The sequence below is a fragment of the Lathyrus oleraceus genome, chromosome 7 (genome assembly GCF_024323335.1).
Source record: "Lathyrus oleraceus cultivar Zhongwan6 chromosome 7, CAAS_Psat_ZW6_1.0, whole genome shotgun sequence".
Taxonomy (NCBI): Eukaryota; Viridiplantae; Streptophyta; class Magnoliopsida; order Fabales; family Fabaceae; genus Lathyrus; species Lathyrus oleraceus.
The window spans coordinates 190,509,461-190,528,888 of NC_066585.1; the positions used below are offsets into that span (position 1 = coordinate 190,509,461).

General features: G+C 41.8%; 1 protein-coding gene across 1 annotated transcript; it reads left to right on the plus strand.

The window, feature by feature from the left end:
* Positions 1–14,728: 14,728 nt before the first annotated feature.
* LOC127102832 (secreted RxLR effector protein 161-like) lies at positions 14,729–15,124 on the plus strand. Its single transcript, XM_051040160.1, has one exon. The coding sequence runs from the start codon at positions 14,729–14,731 to the stop codon at positions 15,122–15,124; it is 396 nt and encodes a 131-aa protein (XP_050896117.1).
* Positions 15,125–19,428: the final 4,304 nt, after the last annotated feature.

Here is a 19,428-nt window from a genome sequence, read left to right on the forward strand (position 1 = left end):
CCCAGCTGAGGGTAATCTGACACGGTTGAGGCAAGTGTCTGGGGCATGGCGCAACATTAAGAGAAAAGGCAAGGTTCCTTTTGGTAAGGTTAACAGCAGGTCTCTTCCTCCATTTGATGATTGGCTTAGGAAGAGGATTGAGCTCACCCATCTACCATTTCCTGGAGGTGATCCTTGGTGTCCTATGATTGAGGGGCCGCGTTCTTCTGTCAGTATGGAAGAGTTCCTCGAGATGAAGAAATCCAGAGATCAGCTGCAGGCGGAGAAGACTGAATTAGAGATGAATGTTGCTCGGATTCAGATGGCTAATCAGGAGATCAGAGTGAGGATGGAAGATCAGGATAAGCGACATGCCTTGGAAGTAAAGCGCTTTGAGATGGATACCGCTTATTATGGCAAGGTTAGCCAAGCTTTAGAGTCGTCCACAAGGGAGCATGACATCACCAAGGAGAGGTTATCCAGAGCTTCGAAGGTCATTGAAGATGAGAAGAGGAGGCAAATCCTTGTGAGGGATCAGAGGGAAGATAGAGTCAGAATCCTCGTCGCCGAGTGGGAAGCAAAGTTGAAGACCAAGGAAGCGGAGAACGTGAAGATCGTTGCTGAAAGAGATCATTACATTGCTGAGAGAAATCATTACTTCAGACGGATGAAGATTCACCAGAAGGAGGTGGGGAGATTGCAGCAGGAGAACACTGAGCTCAGGTTCGCTGCAGAGTTTGCGAAAATGGTTGATGATGTCGGGCCTTCTGTGGGACCTTCGTCAGGCTAGACCTTTTTCATTTGTGTGGATTACCGTCAGGCCTGTTGACGGAATTCACTTGCTTGTATTTCCTTTTGATTCTGGAGGATTGTATTTGACTCGTATCAGCTTGATGTATGACTCTTGCACGTGCTGTGCACTTTTGATATGCAATGGTTATTTTCATTCAGTGATTGGTCTTCAAGCTTTATTTGCTTTCCTGTATGCTCTCACATAGCACACACATGGTTGGGTGGTATTTTGCTAAATCATATATCTCTGATTTGTATGATGAAATCAAATGAGGAATGTCAAAATGTTGCTGCCGGATTATTATCTGTCTCGATGAAACCAGGATCGAAAGACATAACGTTCCTCATATGGATAGACATTGCATTCATGCATGAACCATAATAACTTGTCTTCTGTTTTGCAGGTGTCAGTTTCTAACCTGTTTGATTGACATAGGAATGATGAATCTTCCCAACGCCGACCTTCTCGAATTGAAAGAGATGATGAGGGAGTTATTCAATGTTGTGCGAGGGCTCGCCTTGGAGCAGAAGGCAATCGCCGAGAAGGTGGAGAGGATTGAAAACTGGCTGAGAATGGGGGAAATCCAGGGAGATGCTCTGTCGTTTGGAGTAAAGAAGCCCTCTGGCAATAGTCAGCTTAAGAAGGAGGGTTAATCAAGTGATGTGCATGCCAAGAGGGGTAAGGATCGTTATCACCCGTACACTGTTGCGGTAACAATGCCTGCTGTTAATCAATCGGTACAACAGCAACATCAACCACCTCAACAGAGAGCACAAAAAGCTGGATACCAAGTGAGAGGAAAGGGGGTTAATCGTCAATTTGATAGGCCACCCATGACGTATGCTCTTCTGTTGAAGAGGTTGAAGGATCTTGGATTGGTGCGGCCAAGGATGTTGACTCCGTTGAAACCTGATCAGAGGTCTGCCGGTTCTGATGAGAATGCCAAATGTGAATTTCACTCTGGTGCCCCAGGACACAATGTGGAGAATTGTAAAGCTTTTAAGCATATTGTCCAGGACCTGGTGGATTCCAAGGCCATTAATTTTGCACAATCTCTAAATGTTAATGCTAATCACATGCCCGCGCATGGTCAGATGGGGATGAGTGCAATTGCTGGGGATAGGAGGACGATTGGGTTGATGAATGGGGATCAGTTAAAAGCTCCAATGTCTGTGGTTCAGAGACCTCTGATGAAGAATGGAGATTTCCCTGGTTGTGATAATTGTTGTGCGGCTGTCGCCACAAACGGGTGTGTAATGATGAGGGGAACGGCTCAGAGAATGATGGAGGTGGAAATGGATGGTGAAAAATTTGAAACACCATGTCAGGCAGTTGAAACCGTCAAGGTGGAGAATGCCATTATTGCTGAGAAAGAGAGAAAATCGTCCATTTCTTCTTACAAACAGGCCGTGGAAGTGGTGAGAAATGGAGGGATCCCAGGCTGGGGAAAGATCATAGACATTATGGTGAAGGCGGATATGTTCGGGGTTGGCTATCAGCCGGATCAAGGGTCGTCTAGACAAAACAGAGGACGTCGTCCACCGTTCACATTTGTCAGTGCTGGAGTGCTGGATCCAGGTCACGCCTATACAGTGGGTGAAGAGATTGACAGTGACCGCGAGCTGGAGTCGTGGACAAAATCGTGCGTACCAGGGAGCTGGAAGGCCCCAAAGATCATCACTGTCACTCATCCGGAAGAGTAATGTTTTCTGTTTTCAGTTTTATTTGCATGGAAGCCATACGTTTTGCCCGAAACGTAATGGTCCATTGTAAGGGCTACTTCATGTTTCATTTTGCAACATTTTGCATCATTAATAAATGGATGTTTTTCACATTAAAAGCGGTGTTCCCTGTTTTTCATTTATTTTTGCAGTTTAAAAAAACAAATAAAAATGGCAATGTTTGTTTTCATTTTTTCCCTTTTTTGATTTGTCTCGTTCCGACTTCGAAAAATAATGCTCCGGATCTCATTGATAACAATTCGGTTACACCTCTGTATGACTTCGACAATCCGATCTATCATGCCGAAGAAGAAGGTGAAGAAGATTGTGATCCGCTGGAATTAGCCAGGTTGTTGAAATAAGAGGAGAAGGTGATTCAGCTGCACGAAGGGCGAGTTAAGCTTGTTAACCTGTATACTGCCGAGGTCAGAAAGGAAATGAAAATTGGAGCCGCTTCAGAGGCGAGTCGAGAGCAGAATGGTAGCCCTGTGGAAAGAGCATATGGATACCTTTGCCTGATCGTGTCAGGATATGCCAGGGTCGGATACCGGTGTCGTAGTGCACAAGCTACCATGGAGAGAAGACTGTCCTCTAGAGAAGCAGAACGCCAGTGCCCGTATCAGAGAGCCAGGGTGACTTTGTTTCATGATATGATTCATCATGAAATTGAATGCTATGTTGATGACATGATAGCAAAGTCCCAAATAGAATAGGGGCATCTGGCAGACCGGGGCAAGTCGTTTGACCGGTTGAGATAATTCAGACTGAGGTTGAATTCAAATAAGTGCACTATCAGAGTGCGGTCCGGTAAGCTGCTGGGGCTTATTGTGAGCAGAAAAAGGAATCGAGGTCGATCCTGCTAAAAAAGAAGAGAAAAAAATAAGAAGAAAGAAATACAAGAAGATGCCTGAACCGAAAACAGAAAGAGAGGTTTGTGGTTTCTTAGGTAGATTGAACTGCATTTCACGGTTCATATCTCACCTAACAGCCACGCGGGAACCCGCTCAAGTTGTTTGAAAAAAAAGGAGATTAAACGGCCAGGTGAAATAATGATTGCCAAGGGGCATTGAGAAATAAAAGAATAAGTTGCAGGAGCCTCCGATTCTGTTGCCTCCCTATGGAAAGAGACTGTTAATCGGTACTTGACAGCCCTCGAGGAGTCTATGAGGTGTGTACTGGGGCAGCATGACGAGTCTGGTCGAAAAGAGCATGCAATTTGCCTTAGCAAAAAGTTTACCGACTGTGAAACAATACATTCACTGCTCGAGAAAACTTGCTGTACTTTGGCATAGGCTGCTCGCCGACTGAGACAGTATATGCTGGTTCATACCACTTTGTGGATTTCCAAGATGGATCCGATCAAGTATATGTTTGAGAAGCCAGCATTGACCGGACGAGTTGCGAGAGGATAGACGATTTTGACTGATTTCGATATTCAGTATACCTCTCAGAAGGTAATCAAGGGGAGTGTATTGTCTGATTACCTCGCCCGGCAACCCATTGAGGATTATCAACCGATGAAGTTTGAGTTCCCTGATGAGGACATCTCGAGGTGCTCAAATCGAAAGATTGAGAGTAACCGATCCCGGAGGAGGGGCCTGACCCCGAATCCGAACGGATTCTGATGTCTGATGGGGTTAATGTGAAGGAGTTAGTGCTGCTTGGGTTATGCCGAAAGGATCCCACATTCCTTTTGTTGCCCGGATAACATTTGAATGCACCAACGATGGTGGCTAAGTACGAAGTTTGTATCCTGGGTATCGATGCATGCATCTACTGGGGCAACGCCTTTCTCACTCAGGTATGGGATAGAAGCGGTATTACTTACTGAGGTCTAGATCCCATTATGGAGAGTCCTGATGGATGAGAAATTAGAGAAGGCTGAGTGGATAAGGACTCGGAATGACGCGTCGAGCCTGATCGAGGAAAAGAGGCTGGCGGCCATTTGTCATGGGCAGTTGTACCAGCAGCGGATGAAGCGTGCTTTTAACCGAAAGGTGCGACCTCAGGTATATCACGTGGGAGATATGGTGCTGAAAAGGATCCTTCCTCCTCAAAACGATCGTAGGGGCAAATTGACACCCAATTATGAAGGTCCATTCGTGGTCAAGAAGGTTTTCTCTGGCGGAGCCTTGTTGTTGATGACCACGGATGACGAAGATTTTCCATCCCCTGTGAATGCGGACGCAGTTAAAAAATACTTCGTAAAAAGAGACCCGCTGGACGAAAAGAACAAAATAGTCCAGGCAAAAAAGGGCATCCCGGCGAACCAAAAAAAATGAAAAAATGAAAAAGGTTCGGGCAAAAATTAGGGATAAGAAAAAAGAAAACTGTACACCCGGCAAGTCGAAAACCTGAAAAGGCGACTTGGGCAAAAAAGGGTATCCCGGTGGACTGAAAACCCGAAAGGGCGGTCCAGGCAAAAGAGGGATTGAAACGAACAACTGCGTCTGGCATGATCGTTTGTACTTTGGTTATGGCACATGGGTAATCCCCGATAGGGATCAGTCGGAATCGTCTTGTTCAGAAGGCAGAAAGCAAGGAGAGTCTGAGGACATATGGGGTGTAACCGAGTTGGAACTCGATGAGATCACGGGTTTCACATTGCCATTAGGATAGATTTTTCCTTTTGTGCGCAGTTACCTCTTTTCAGGAATTACTTCCTTTGTATTGCTCCGTTATGAGCCACATTTTCAATCAATAAAATGCATATTCAGTCAAATAATTTTGTTTTTGTTTTTCATTACCGCTTTGATTGCAAAAACATCCAGTTATTGTGATAAAGAATCTTTGCATTTTAAGACATACAGGTCCCTTCCAATGCATGCTTATAAGATTGAAAATTTGAAATCTTATTCGGTAGGTTGAGTGACCCAAGTGTTGGAATCTTGACACGCCTGGGGCACGTTTTTATCTAACGATCTCTTTTGTAGGTACTATTAGATATTTTCACTCACTTGCAGGTTGTGATGTGGAAGCTTTGGATAAGGATCCCCATGGAATCCAATCAGGGACGAATGAATGGAAAAATGGTGAAAAGACGGAGAGACGTACGACGATCCTGGATAGTAATCAAGAAGACTCTTCAAAATCTGGAGATTGGAAAGTCTGTATGAATCCCTAGAGTTCGATCTCCGGGGAGTACGGAGAAGTCGGGAATACAAGGTGATGAATCAGAAAAGTCCAGACGAGTCTGGGAGTTCTCAAAATTGGAAAGCTGACAGTGGATTTGGACGGTGAATGCCATGGTTCGATGAGTCGACGGGTGTTCAGTACCAGACTTTCCTGGTTTCCCCAAGCAGAGTGGGGATTGTTACCTCCCCAGCAGATTCAAGGTCTGTGGCTTCCCTAGCAGGGTCAGGATGGTTATTCCCCAGCAGGTGAGATCGATGTTTCCCCAGTAGCCAGGCCTGAAGGTTGCTATTTCCCAGCGGAGGTATCTATTGGTAGGGGTTTCTCCAAGCAGGGTCGGGATTGTTATATCCTCAGCAAGTCAGAGACCGTTGTTTCCCCACAGAGTGCGTGGTGGTTCTTTCCCCAGCGAAGTCCCCAAGCGGATCGGGTGTAGAGGAGGTTATCCTTGGTGGGGGTTGTCCTTTTCCCAGCATCAGTGTTATTCCCCAGCAGGGGGGAGATCGGAGTGTTGTCGAGTTCCTCAGCAGAGTGCCTCGAGCTCCCCAGAAGAGTCCCTTAAGGGAGGATACCTTTTATGCATGCATCATTTAGGAGATCATAGCATATTGCATAATAAATTGCGTAGCATTTCCATAATTATGGAGCATTGCGCTAAAAATCATCATGCATCATCATTGCAAGCATCAGCTAGTCTCAAGCCGAGGTTACCGTTTGAGATTTGGTTTCGCCAGTGGGTGAAGGTGCTACTCAAGCCGTGGTTACCGTTTGAGAGGTGGTTTCGCTGGTTGGAAGATCAACATCAGCATTGCAAGCATAAGTTAACCCCAAGCCGTGGTTACCATCCAAGAATGGGTTTTGCCGGTCAGTGAAGATGTTACTCTGAGGAGTTTAGCGTTGTGACGTGGGGTCAACGGTATTCCCCCCAGTAGTACGATACTGGAGGAAGATTTCTGTCGTGCGAGACGGAAGTTTGAAGATGTTACTCTGAGGAAGTTTAGCATTGTGACGTTGGGACAATGGTATTCCCCCCAGTAGTACGATATTGGAGGAAGAGTTTCCGTCGGGCGGAGATGGAATGATAATCTAGGAAGTTCCGGGGTTCAAAAAGAGAAGAGTAAAGAGAAAGAGATAATCCCCAGCTAAACGCGAAGTGTTCGTTGGCTAGGGTTGAATAAGAGAATAGCCGGTTCGTGGCTTGTTATCCCCAGCATGGGTCGTTGGCACGCGTGCCGTCTCATGTATCACTGTCCCTCTTTGCCGATGCTGATAGGCATGAAGAGCTTTCCGGTGTTCAGACCGAGGCGGGTATTCAGACCGACGTGGCACTCAGGCCGGTTTCCGATTTCCAGATCGAAGAAGTTTCCGACGTTCAGGTCGAAGAACTTGTGGCAGTCGGGCCAGTTCTTCGGTGTTCAGACCGAGACGGGTGATCAGATCGATGTGGCACTCAGGCCGGTTTCCGATTTCCAGATCGAAGAAGTTTCCGACGTTCAGGTCGAAGAACTTGTGGCAGTCGGGCCAGTTCTCCGGTGTTCATACCGAGGCGGGTGATCAGACTGATGTGGCACTCAGGCCGGTTTCCGATTTCCAGATCGAAGAAGTTTCCGACGTTCAGGTCGAAGAACTTGTGGCAGTCGGGCCAGTTCTCCGGTGTTCAGACCGAGGCGGGTGATCAGACCGATGTGGCATTCAGGCCAGTTTCTGATTTTCAGATCGAAGGAGTTTCCGACGTTCAGGTCGAAGAACTTGCGGCATTCAGGCCAGTTATCCGGTGTTCATACCGAGGCGGGTATTCAGACCGATGCGGCGCTCAGGCCGGTTTCCGATTTCCAGATCGAAGAAGTTTCCGACGTTCAGGTCGAAGAACTTGTGGCAGTCGGGCCAGTTCTTCGGTGTTCAGACCGAGACGGGTGATCAGATCGATGTGGCACTCAGGCCGGTTTCTGATTTCCAGATCGAAGAAGTTTCCGACGTTCAGGTCGAAGAACTTGTGGCAGTCGGGCCAGTTCTCCGGTGTTCAGACCGAGGCGGGTGATCAGACTGATGTGGCACTCAGGCCGGTTTCCGATTTCCAGATCGAAGAAGTTTCCGACGTTCAGGTCGAAGAACTTGTGGCAGTCGGGCCAGTTCTCCGCTGTTCAGACCGAGGCGGGTGATCAAACTGATGTGGCATTCAGGCCAGTTTCCGATTTTCAGATCGAAGGAGTTTCCGACGTTCAGGTCGAAGAACTTGCGGCATTCAGGCCAGTTATCCGGTGTTCAGACCGAGGCGGGTATTCAGACCGATGCGGCGCTCAGGCCAGTTTCCGATTTTCAGATCGAAGAAGCTTCCGAAGTTCAGATCGATGCAGCTTGTGGCATTCAGGCCAGCTTTCCGGTGTTCAGACCGTAGTGGTGTTCAGACCAAGGTGACATTCAGGCTAGTTTTTGGGCATTCAGGCCAATCTCCCGGTGTTCAGACCGACATCAATACTTTCATATTATGATGTTCAGTATTCAGACTGATGAGTGGTATTCAGGCCAACTTTCTCCGTACCAGACGGGTTCTTCCTTCGGGATTGTTTCTTTGTCGATTCTGACAAGCATTGTTAATTATTTTCCCATCAGAGCGCAAATTGTTCGTCTGTTCTTGGTATTCAATCACTCTTCACCCTGATCATCTGAAAGCCGAGGCTATTCATATCGACAGGTTCACAGTGGATTGAATAGGGGCAGCTGTAACACCTTAAAATTTGCCCTCCTCTCTTGGGACTAGCTTAGCATATTGCAAATCATCTTGTAGGTCATTAGGCATTTCATTTTTGCATATCATGTGGAAACAATAAGCAAGTCATCCTCCTAGGTCTTTCTCAGAAGAATAAGAGGTTAAAAGATTCAAGCCTGAGGGTTTTCATGAATTGATCACTAATCATCTGAGGGTTGGTGCTTCAAATTAAGGTTTCTTGGTTCCTCAAGGAGGGTGGACATCATCTTGGTTGAAATGATACATCATCATCATCATGGTCTTGTCATCACCAAGAGGTTCATTGTGCTTGATCAGTTCCTTGGGATTAGGGTTTTGACCTCTGGTCAACCTTAATCAGTAGTATCATGCCAATCAGGGTTTTGTCAAGGAGATGAAGTTTTCATGAAGGTGGGGATCATTATATGGTTTTATTGAGCTTGTGGAAGCTAGGGTTTCATTTTGGAGCCAGTTCATCAGGAGATTGAGGCTCAAATTCATCTATGCATAGTCAAGTCATCTATCAGCTGAAAAAGTCAACCAAAAGTCAACTGATGGATTTAGAGGTGGGAGAGGATTAGAAATACTTCATTTATGTTCAAACAAGTTTCATTTGACATTTCAAACATCAACATTGAAGAAAATAAAGTCAGGACAAAACTTTCCAAAAATAGAAAGTGACTTGTAATTCAAAATTGCCAAAAATGGAAAGGTTTTCTCCTCAAGATTACATCATCAAAAATGCTTCAAATGAAATTTTGTCCAACATGAAAGTTGAATATCTTGTTCTCCCATTGCCAAAAAGTCCAAGAACATGAATTTCTCATGTATGGTTGGCAAGATATGGTCAAATCTTGGTCAAGTAAATTTGAACTTCACAAGTGCATAACTTTTGAACCAAAAGGCCAAATGGAGTGGGATTTTTTGCAACATTCTTGTTTTGACATGTACTATCCAAGTTATACATCATAAGCCATGCATTTTGATCATAAAAATATTTGAATTTCTATTTGAATTTTGGAGGGAAAATGGTAATTTGAAAAATATGCTTTGTTTTCACTTTCCACCAATTACATTTGCCTCCAAATATCATTTCAAGTTTATTCAAACCAGAATTGTGCACTGTTACATTGCTTTAGCTTGCATAGAGGTGAATTGGACAATTTGGCATAACACTTGGTTTTTGCTTAATACACTTGCATTTGCCTAATCATGATTAGTGTGCATCATTAACAGAACATATATATTGCAAATCATAACAGAAAATGTGGTTAACATTGCATAATTCTCAGATCTAGATCTAGGTTCCAAAATCTCTTCAATTTTCTCTCTCACTTTTTCTTCAATTTTCTCCATAAACCTTGCTATTTCCTTGATCAAAGCATCACCAAGAGGCATAATTGAGTTGGATTGAAGCAAGATTACAAGGATTTCTTCAAGATTCGAGGACTGTTGAAGCACACCATCATCCATGGCAGTTTGATTTTCTGGACAAATCAGGCACGATTAACACTCAAGCATTCATCCAAATCATCATTCAAGAGCTGAAGATCATCTGTTTCTACCTTACAAAGCTTGAATCCACGTGTTTCACTTCTGCACTTCAATTGAGGTTAGGATTCGAATCTCACTATTCTTGAAATTGTTGTATGCTTTTGGTAGATCCTTCCATGCTGATTCCACTGAACTTTAGATCTTGAAATTCCATGAAGAAATGAACAAGTTGTGTTGAATTTAAGTTTTATGTGTGGAACTTCCATGGCTCGAATCTGGTGATATAGGATGAATTAGGTTAAATTGATTTTAGATTCATGTTGCTTGTTGAAAGATGATTCCAATGGTATAGGTTTTAGGAATTTCTGTGCGAAAATGTTCTTGAGCTGATGAACATGTATGAAGGCTGATGAACAATTAGGGTTTGCGTTTTCCAGAACATGATTGATCCGTTTCAGCGCCTATTGCATGTGTTTTTGTGTTTTTCCTCATGCACTGGTCCACGTGTGGCTTACTTGGCGAAATGATTGGACCAGCGCGTTTTGCCTTGCCATGTCATATTAGTGAAACGGTGCGTTTCACATGTTGAACGCGCCTCATTTGAATTCTCCCCCTGTTCGATTCCGGGCGCATACATTTTCAAACCAGGCCTTTGCATTTTATTTCAACATTCCATCCATGTTCATACATGCTTCTTTCATGGTTTTTAATTTTTTCAATCACTTTGAAAATTCATATCTCATCAATGGCTGATCCAAATGGAATGAGGTTTTTTGCACTTTGTTTCTTATCATGTCTACTATTTTTTGATGATTTTTCCAGAAATTGTGCACGCATGGATTTTAATTTTGCTTAGGGAATGTGTATACATGTGCTATCTTGTACCTTGGTTGCCATTTTGATTGTGAAATGATGAGTTTTGATCCAATGACTTTGAAACTTTGCATGCTTAAAATAGACACCTTGCTGGTCATTTTGGTATAGAGTTTGCATTTTTCTCACTTCTGGTTGATGAGATATGATTGTTTAAATGTAGGTGTGACAATGTGTGTCACACCTTTGCTTGTTTGACTTAAGGAATTTATTTGCCATGCCATATGAATCCCAATTGATGTGATTTTTTGCATGATGATACTTCTGGATGTTAGGATCACTTATGAATTTTTGTGGAATTTTTAGATTCAATTTGGATTTGTTTGAGATTTTCTCTTCTGGCTTGCCATTTGTGGACCTTTTGATAGTCATGAACTTAGATGATTTGTGAAATGCTTGATATTTATCATATGGATTTGAAATTTTGCACATTGATTCTAGACACTTTGAAGTTTATTGTGGCTTTGGTTTGAGACATTTATCATTTGTCAATTCTGTTTTAGGCTTGTGTGAAGTTGATGTATGAAATTGTGCCTCATTTGAGCTTGTTTTGCCTTGCCTTGCCTTAGGGAATTTATTTGCCATGCTTCCATTTGTCCAAATGCCTTGAATTTTGGTGTGTTGATCATGTGATATGTGCTGTTTAGCCATGATTTTTCTTGGGATTTATTGAACCATTTTTGAGTTGATGTGGATTGGTTCATTCTGTTTGCTTCAATGAGCTTTCAACTTGCATGCTTTGCCTTAGATGCTTTGTGAAATGAAATTGGTTGATGCTATTGATATGAGACCACTTGGATATTGTTCTTAAGTGATTAAGATTGATTCATTCCAATTTTCATGTTCTGTTTTGAATTATTTCTCCCTCTTGGACCCTAGGCTTTGTCCTAGTGGTTTACTTCTCATGTTTGAGCTTGGTTTGCAGGTTAAGAAGCATATGGCCTTGAGAAGAATGATTCACTTGCTTAAGTTGACTATTTGGTTTATCTTGACTAATGTTGACTTGTTTTGTAGGTTGCTTTTAGCTTATTTGAGTTGAGCTTGCACTCATTGCTTGATTGTTTGTTTGACTGTGTATAGTTAACTGTTGACTGTTGACCATTGTCTGTTTGGCTTTTTGAGTTGTAAACTGACTGAGTTAGATTGTTTTCAGGTACATTAGTTGCTATAGTTCTTTTGAACTTGCTTTTGCTGTTGCTTGGTTGCTTAACCAATTGAGGTATAACTCACTGACTTCATGTAGTCTGGAAGACCTGTCCTGTTACTTGGGCAGGCACCTGTCTGAAGCCCTCCTTAAGAGGCAATGCTTGTGTATGTTTATCTTTGTGCCAAGCAGGAAAAGACCTTTGATAAGGCAATTGGCAGACAAAAGAGATGTGCAATCCATCTCCTTCTATTCAGTTGAGTCATCCCTTTGCTCACACAACTGGTGTTGATGCATTGTGGATATTAACCCAAGATCTTTGTTGAGTCAGTCATAAGTGTAGAAGGGTTCCAACTTTCTGAACCCACACTTTCTATTGTCTGAAGCTCTCCCAGGCCAGGGATAAGAGCTGTGAGGCACACCCCTCACTTCCCATTTCATCTGCTTCACCCTAACTCTCAATGTTAGGGTTAAGAGCTAACATCACCCGATACAGTTGGCTTGTGTTTCACAGCCTAACCTTGTGTGAGCCCACTTTGTTTGTATATAGTGTGTGCTAATTGTGTGTATGTTTGCTCTGTTTTGCTTATGCCTGTTTAGGATAGCTTGCTGCCTGTGCAAGTTAGATAGAAAACTCAACCTAGGACCATTGTGGAATACATGATAACTATTAAGCTCGAGTCAGTCTCCCTTCTAGTTTGTCATTTCCCAGTCTCTGGTTAGGAGAAAGTTTCTCCCCTGTTCAGGGGAACTACGTTGCCCTGATCCTCATGCCAGATGAGGTACGTAGGCAGGAGGTCGTACGAGATCTCTCCGGGCACCCTTTTTCTTTTTTTTGTGCGTTTGCTTGACAGTTGCTAGGCTCGAGTGCCAGACTCCTTAGTAACTTGTTGTGTGTTAACCTTCTTGTGTGTGTTAGGAGATGGATGTAAGACAGTCCGAATCCTATTGGTGTTTTTTGTGTGGAGTCCGACGTAAGTCCAGCGATTGGCAGTTGGTTTCCTGTGTGGGTTTGTTTGGTTCGGAGTCTGATGTAAGTCCAGCGATTGGCATTCGGTTTCCATGTTTGCCTGTTTGTGTGTTTGTTTTGACGTCTCAGCGTCTGTGCGTGTGTTTTGTTTCGGCGTGCGTGAGCCGAACTACGGTAGCTCTGATTCTCATTCCAAATGAGATACGTAGGCATAGGATGCGATATCCTAGCGAGCCCGTTCCCCTCTTCTTCCACCTGTGTTGTTTCCAGTGTGTGTGTGTGTGCATTCTTTTGAGCAGCGTTTAGCAACCTTTCTTCTTTCCTTTTGAGCGTGGATCCCGTCGAGTACGACGGATGCGTAGGGGTGCTAATACCTTCCCTTCGCATAATCGACTCCCGATCCCATCTCTCTTTGGTCGCGAGACCATGTCTTTTCCAGGTTTACTTCGAGCGTTTCCTTTCCCTCTTTTGGGATAAATAACGCACGGTGGCGGCTCTGTTTGTTTTTGTTTTAGCCCGCCGGTTGTTTTTCGCGGATGCGACAACAACCCCATTCACTCTAGAACAAAATGGAGTTAGTGAAAGGAGAAATAGATTAGTAGTGGAGATGGCCAGATGCATGCTGCATGAGAAGGAATTGCCTAAAGAATTTTGGGCCGAAGCGGCAAACACAACCGTTTTTCTTCAAAATCGACTTCCATCCAAGACTTTGAAAGACAAAACTCCTTTTGAGGCTTTGTATGGATATAAGCCTTCACTAACCTTTCTCAAAGTGTTTGGTTGTGTTTGTTTTGCACATGTTCCACAGGTTAAGCGCGACAAGCTTGACAAGAAAGCAATTTCGGGTATTTTTGTGGGTTATAGTTCTGTTTCAAAAGCCTATAAAGTATATCATCCTCAAACTGGAAAGTTGATTGTTTCTAGGGATGTGCATTTCAATGAAGATCAACAATGGGATTGGAAGAAAAAAAAAGACAATTGGATTTTTTAACAATATTGAAGATGATTATGGCGGAAACCAAACAACAGAGTTGTGTCAGAATGAATTAGAAGATGACCCTCCTATTAGAGGCACAAGGCTGTTGTCAGACATATATCAAAGATGTAATGTAGCAATATGCGAACCTAGTTGTTGTGAGGAAGCACTCAAGGATCCAAAAGGGAAAAAGGCAATGGAAGATGATATTTCGATGATTAAAAAAACAACACATGGGAGCTGGTTGACAAGCCTCAAGATAGAAAAGTTATTGGAGTTAAATGGGTTTTCAGAACAAAGCTTAATGTGGATTGCTCTATCAATAAATACAAGGCCAGACTTGTAGTAAAAGGGTATGCACAAATTTTTGGTGTTGATTATTCTGACACTTTTGCACCAGTGTCCAGATTAGATACAATTAGATTGGTGTTAGTAGTTGCTGCTCAACAAGGCTGGAAAGTATTCCAGTTAGATGTCAAATCAGCTTTTTTAAATGGAGTTTTACAAGAAGAGATATATGTGGAGCAGCCAGAGGGATTTGTTATGCATGGTGAAGAAGATAAAGTCTATCTACTAAAAAAAGCCCTTTATGGATTAAAACAAGCACCAAGAGCTTGGTACAGTAGGATAAATGAACACCTATTGAGCATATGCTTTGTGAAAAGCTTATATGAGGCCACTCTTTATGTAAAACATAAGGAAAAAAAATTCTCATAGTTTCCCTCTATGTTGATGATCTTTTAGTGACTGAAGATGATACAAGGTTGGTTGAAGAATTCAAACAAGAAATGATGCAAGTTTTTGAAATGACAGATCTTGGTCTTATGTCTTATTTTCTTGGAATTGAGATCAAACAAAATGAGGATGATTTGTTCATATGTCAAAAAAAATATGCTAAGGAAATCTTAAAAAAAAAATCAAATGGAGGAGTGCAAAGCGGTTAGCACACCAATGAACCAAAAGGAGAAGCTGAGCAAGGAAGATGGTGTTGACAAAGTTGATGAAGGCTATTACAGGAGCTTGATTGGATGTTTAATGTATCTCACTGCAACAAGGCCGGACATTCTGTTTGCTGTAAGTCTTCTCTCTCGATTTATGCATTGTGCTAGTGAAATGCATTTAAAGGCAGCAAGAAGGGTATTGAGATATATTAAAGGTACTGTTGATTATGGTGTCAAGTTTGAGAGCTGTCAAAATTTCAAGTTATGTGGATTCTATGATAGTGACTGGACTGGATCCATTGATTACATGAAAAGCACTTCAAGATATTGTTTCAGTCTAGGCTCAGGAGTTTTTTCATGGTGCACAAAGAAGTAGGAGACAGTAGCACAATCCACTGCAAAATCTGAATTCATTGCAGCAACAGCAGCCGTAAATCAAGTTTTGTGGCTGAAAAAGATCTTATGTGACTTACATCTCCAACAGAATCATAAGACAGAAGTGTTTATCGACAACCAGGCAGCAATTGCAATTTCAAAGGATCCAGTGTGTCATGGCAAGACTAAACATTTTAACATCAAGCTCTACTTCTTAAGAGAGATGCAGCAAAATGGAGAAGTGACTTTGGTTTATTGCAGGTCAGAAGATCAATTGACAGATTTGTTTACAAAGCCTCTTCCAGTCAGCAAGTTTGAGTTATTGAGGCAGAAAATTGGAGTTTGCAAATCCTAAAGCAAGGAGGAGTGTTAATTATTTGCTTTTGGATTGCATTAAGTTTTTTTTTCATTATTGTTTCAGTTTTGTTTTAGTCAATTAGTGGATTCTAAACTTTAGGAACAAGTTTAGTCAGTTACCCCCACGTTCCTAATGTGGTGGTGGTTAGTTTTACTTTTGTGAACACTATAAATATTTTGGCTGTTATGAATAAAAGCATCGAAATTTTCACTTTCTCAATCTCTCTGCTATAATAAAACCAACAGAAGCAAATGAACTAATTGTTTTGTATGGAAAATAACCTTGTGCATACCAGATGATGGTAATATAAAATGAAAAGGAGAAGCTAGACGTGATAAGAAGAGCTCATTTGATTCTGCTGCAGTTCAAGTGCTTTATGAGCTACAACACCTCAAAAAAGTTAAAATCGGCGATGCTAATAATATGGTATCTTTTAGACTTACCAACTAAGTGACTGAAAACAAGTGCAAGAGGAGAGGAAAGATGAAGGGAAGATAGAGATTAGATGAATTGAGAAGAACAACAACAGAGAGATAGTGGCTTAGGTTTTAGGTTCAAATAGAATCAATGAAAATATTTATGAATTTTAACAGATAATTTGTTGTATAATCTGATATATTCTAAAACATACATATTTATAATTAGAATGTATATTTTAGTTTTTATATATATGATGTTTACATTTATATTGTGTGTTACATTTGGTTTTGGTTGAAAAGTATCTCAATCTAATTGAAACAGCTCTGCAAATTGATAGAGTTTCATTCCATTTTGAGAATGCTATCGCCTGAAATTGATAGATTCTATAATTACACACAGCACAACGTACGTACCTTCCTTAATTATTCAAACAATCAAAGCTCAGGTCCCATCACCAAGTAAAGAGTTATATAGTGTGTTCATATACTCGATACCATGTCACCATACAGACATTCTCCCAGCGGCAACAATATATTTCTTCTAAATTTTCCATATTTCACATGCTTCATGTTCAAAGAATTCTTGCATAATTGCAGCCATAATACAACGCATAAATTATGAAGTTTCAGTAGTGTTATAAAATATTTTACTGATATATTAAAAAGTGATTCTTACATGTTACATCTACATGCTTTAAATAAGAGAGAATAGAAGACCTAATGGGCTTTGACTAATGGGCCTCATTACTAATAGAAATAATTACTATTTACAATCTAATATTTACAACACTCCCCCTCAAGCTGGTGAATGGATATCTATCATTCCCAGCTTGCAAGTAAGTTGCCTGAATCTTTCTGTTGGTAAGCCTTTTGTTAACACATCTGCCAGTTGATGCCCGGAAGGAACGTAAGATGTAGTTATCAGTCCACTATCCAACTTCTCTTTGATAAAATGTCGGTCAATCTCAATGTGTTTAGTCCTGTCATGCTGAACAGGATTATGAGCAATACTAATAGCCGATTTATTGTCACAAAACAATGTCATAGGACCTTCACATTGTATCTTTAAGTCTTCTAGAATTTGTTTCATCCACAATAGCTCACAAATTCCTAATGCCATAGCTCTAAATTCTGCCTGGGCGCTTGATCGAGCAACTACACTTTGCTTCTTACTCTTCCAAGCTACAAGGTTACCACACAGAAAAGTACAATAGCCTGACGTAGATCTTCTGTCACTCACTGATCCGGCATAATCTGCATCAGTGTAAGTCCCCAGTGTAAGTCTCCATAGTTAGATTTCCACCTCTTTTAAACAAAAGTCCTCTCCCTGGAGTTGCTTTAAGATATTGTAGAACGCGGTCTACAGCCTGCAAATGTCTCACCCTCGGATCATGCATGAATTGGCTCACCACACTGACTGCATATGCCAAATCTGGTCTAGTGTGTGCCAAGTAAATCAATTTTCCCACTAATCTCTGATATTGACCCTTGTCAACTTTGTCACTTTCCTCCTCAAAGTTTATCCTGTGATTTTGTTCAATGGGAACACTTGCAGGTTTGCATCCAAGTTTGCCAGTTTCCTGCAAAAGATCAAGCACATACTTCCTTTGAGAAATAAAGATGCCTTGCTTTGAGTAGGCTACCTCAATTCCCAAGAAATACTTGAGTTGCCCAAGGTCTTTCATCTCAAACTCTGCTGATAATTTCTCTTTGAGGAAATGTCTCTCAGTCAAATCATCTCCTGTAACAATAATATCATCAACATAAACAAGAAGTATAGTCAGTTTTCCTCCTTGTGAATGTTTAAAAAATAAAGTGTGGTCTCCTTGACTTTGCTTATAGTCCAAACACATCATTGCCTTTGTGAATCTTCCAAACCATGCCCGAGGGGACTGCTTTAGTCCACATAAGGCTTTCTTCAATTTACACACCTTGTTAGCTCCATTTGTTATGCCAACACCTGGTGGAATCTCCATATACACTTCTTCCTCTAAGTCTCCATGCAAGAACGCATTTTTAACATCAAACTGTTGCAATTCCCATCCACATGAAGCAGCAAGAGATAGTAAAATTCGAACAGTATTCATCTTTGCCACTGGGACAAATGTCTCCTCATAATCAATACCATACGTCTGAGTATAACCTTTTGCCACTAGTCTTGTTTTGTACCGATCAAGTGTACCATCAGATTTGTACTTTACAGTATAGATCCATCTGCATCCAACTGGACTTTTGTCTCTTTTCCTTTCAATAATCTCCCAAGTACCATTTTTTTCAAGTGCTCTCATTTCCTCATCCATAGCTTGGACCCAATTTTTATTTTGCAATGCTTCTTCAACAGATGATGGAATTTTCACAGAATCAACAGCTGCAACAAAACTTTGATATTGTGTGGAAAGATGTTTAGTGGAGACATATTGAGAGATAGGGTGTCGATATAGGGAGGGACAAGATCTTTTATCCTTCCTCAAAGCAATGGGTAAATCAACTGGATTAGTGTCACAAGTATCAGAAATGGCACAATCATCACTAGAGGAATCATTTTCAGTACTTACCTCCGGTTCAGGCGATTGAATTTGTTTCTGGAGAAGGTCAGGTTTACTTCTTCTCTGATACACTAGAGTTGGTGTTGGAGGTGCTGATTCCTGTAAAACAGAAGGCCTTGAAGGACCAGGAACACTTACTGGCTCAGATTCAGGTGTTGAACTAGGACTCAAACTCAAACTAGGTGACAACTCGGGTTCAAGAGAGGGAACACTGATAGGTGTTCTAGGGAGGCTAGGACCAAGGATCAGAAACTCGGACTCAGACTCTGACTCTGACTCTAAGTCACTTATGTTCTCCCCCTGAGACTGAGAACGAGTGAAATATGACACATTTTCATGAAAGGTGACATCTTTGGAGACAAAGAATTTTCGACTCGGAGGATGATAACATTTGTACCCTCTTTTGTTGGGTGCATAACCCAGAAAGATACATCTGACAGCACGGGGATCCAATTTGTTGCGATATTGTTTGTGAACATGAACAAAAGCAACACAACCAAAAATGCGAGACTCAAGAGTGTGTAAGATAGGAACAGATGGAAAACGTGAAAGCATAAATTGGGCAGGACTTTGATTACCTAACACTCGAGATGGGACCCGGTTAATCAGATAGGCAGCAGTAAGAATTGCCTCACCACAATAAGAGGTAGGAACAGACATTTGAAAAAGGAGAGATCTAGCAACTTCAAGTAAATGACGATTTTTTCTTTCTGCGACACCGTTTTGTTGTGGGGTGTCAACACATGTGAATTCATGGAGAATGCCATGTTTACTAGTGAAGTTGGAAAAGGTATGATTGACATATTCTTTACCATTGTCAGAACGAATTCTTTTTATGCCTTTCCCAAATGCGTTTGTACCATATTATAAAATTGGATAAATATTTGTGGTACTTCGGATTTAGTATTCATCAAGAAAATCCAAGTTACCCGAGTACAATCATCAATAAATGAGACAAACCATTTTGCACCAAAAATATTAG

Excerpts from the sequence above, each read along its gene's own strand:
- LOC127102832 (XM_051040160.1), top strand. The coding sequence starts at position 14,729 with ATGGAGGAGTGCAAAGCGGTTAGCACACCAATGAACCAAAAGGAGAAG.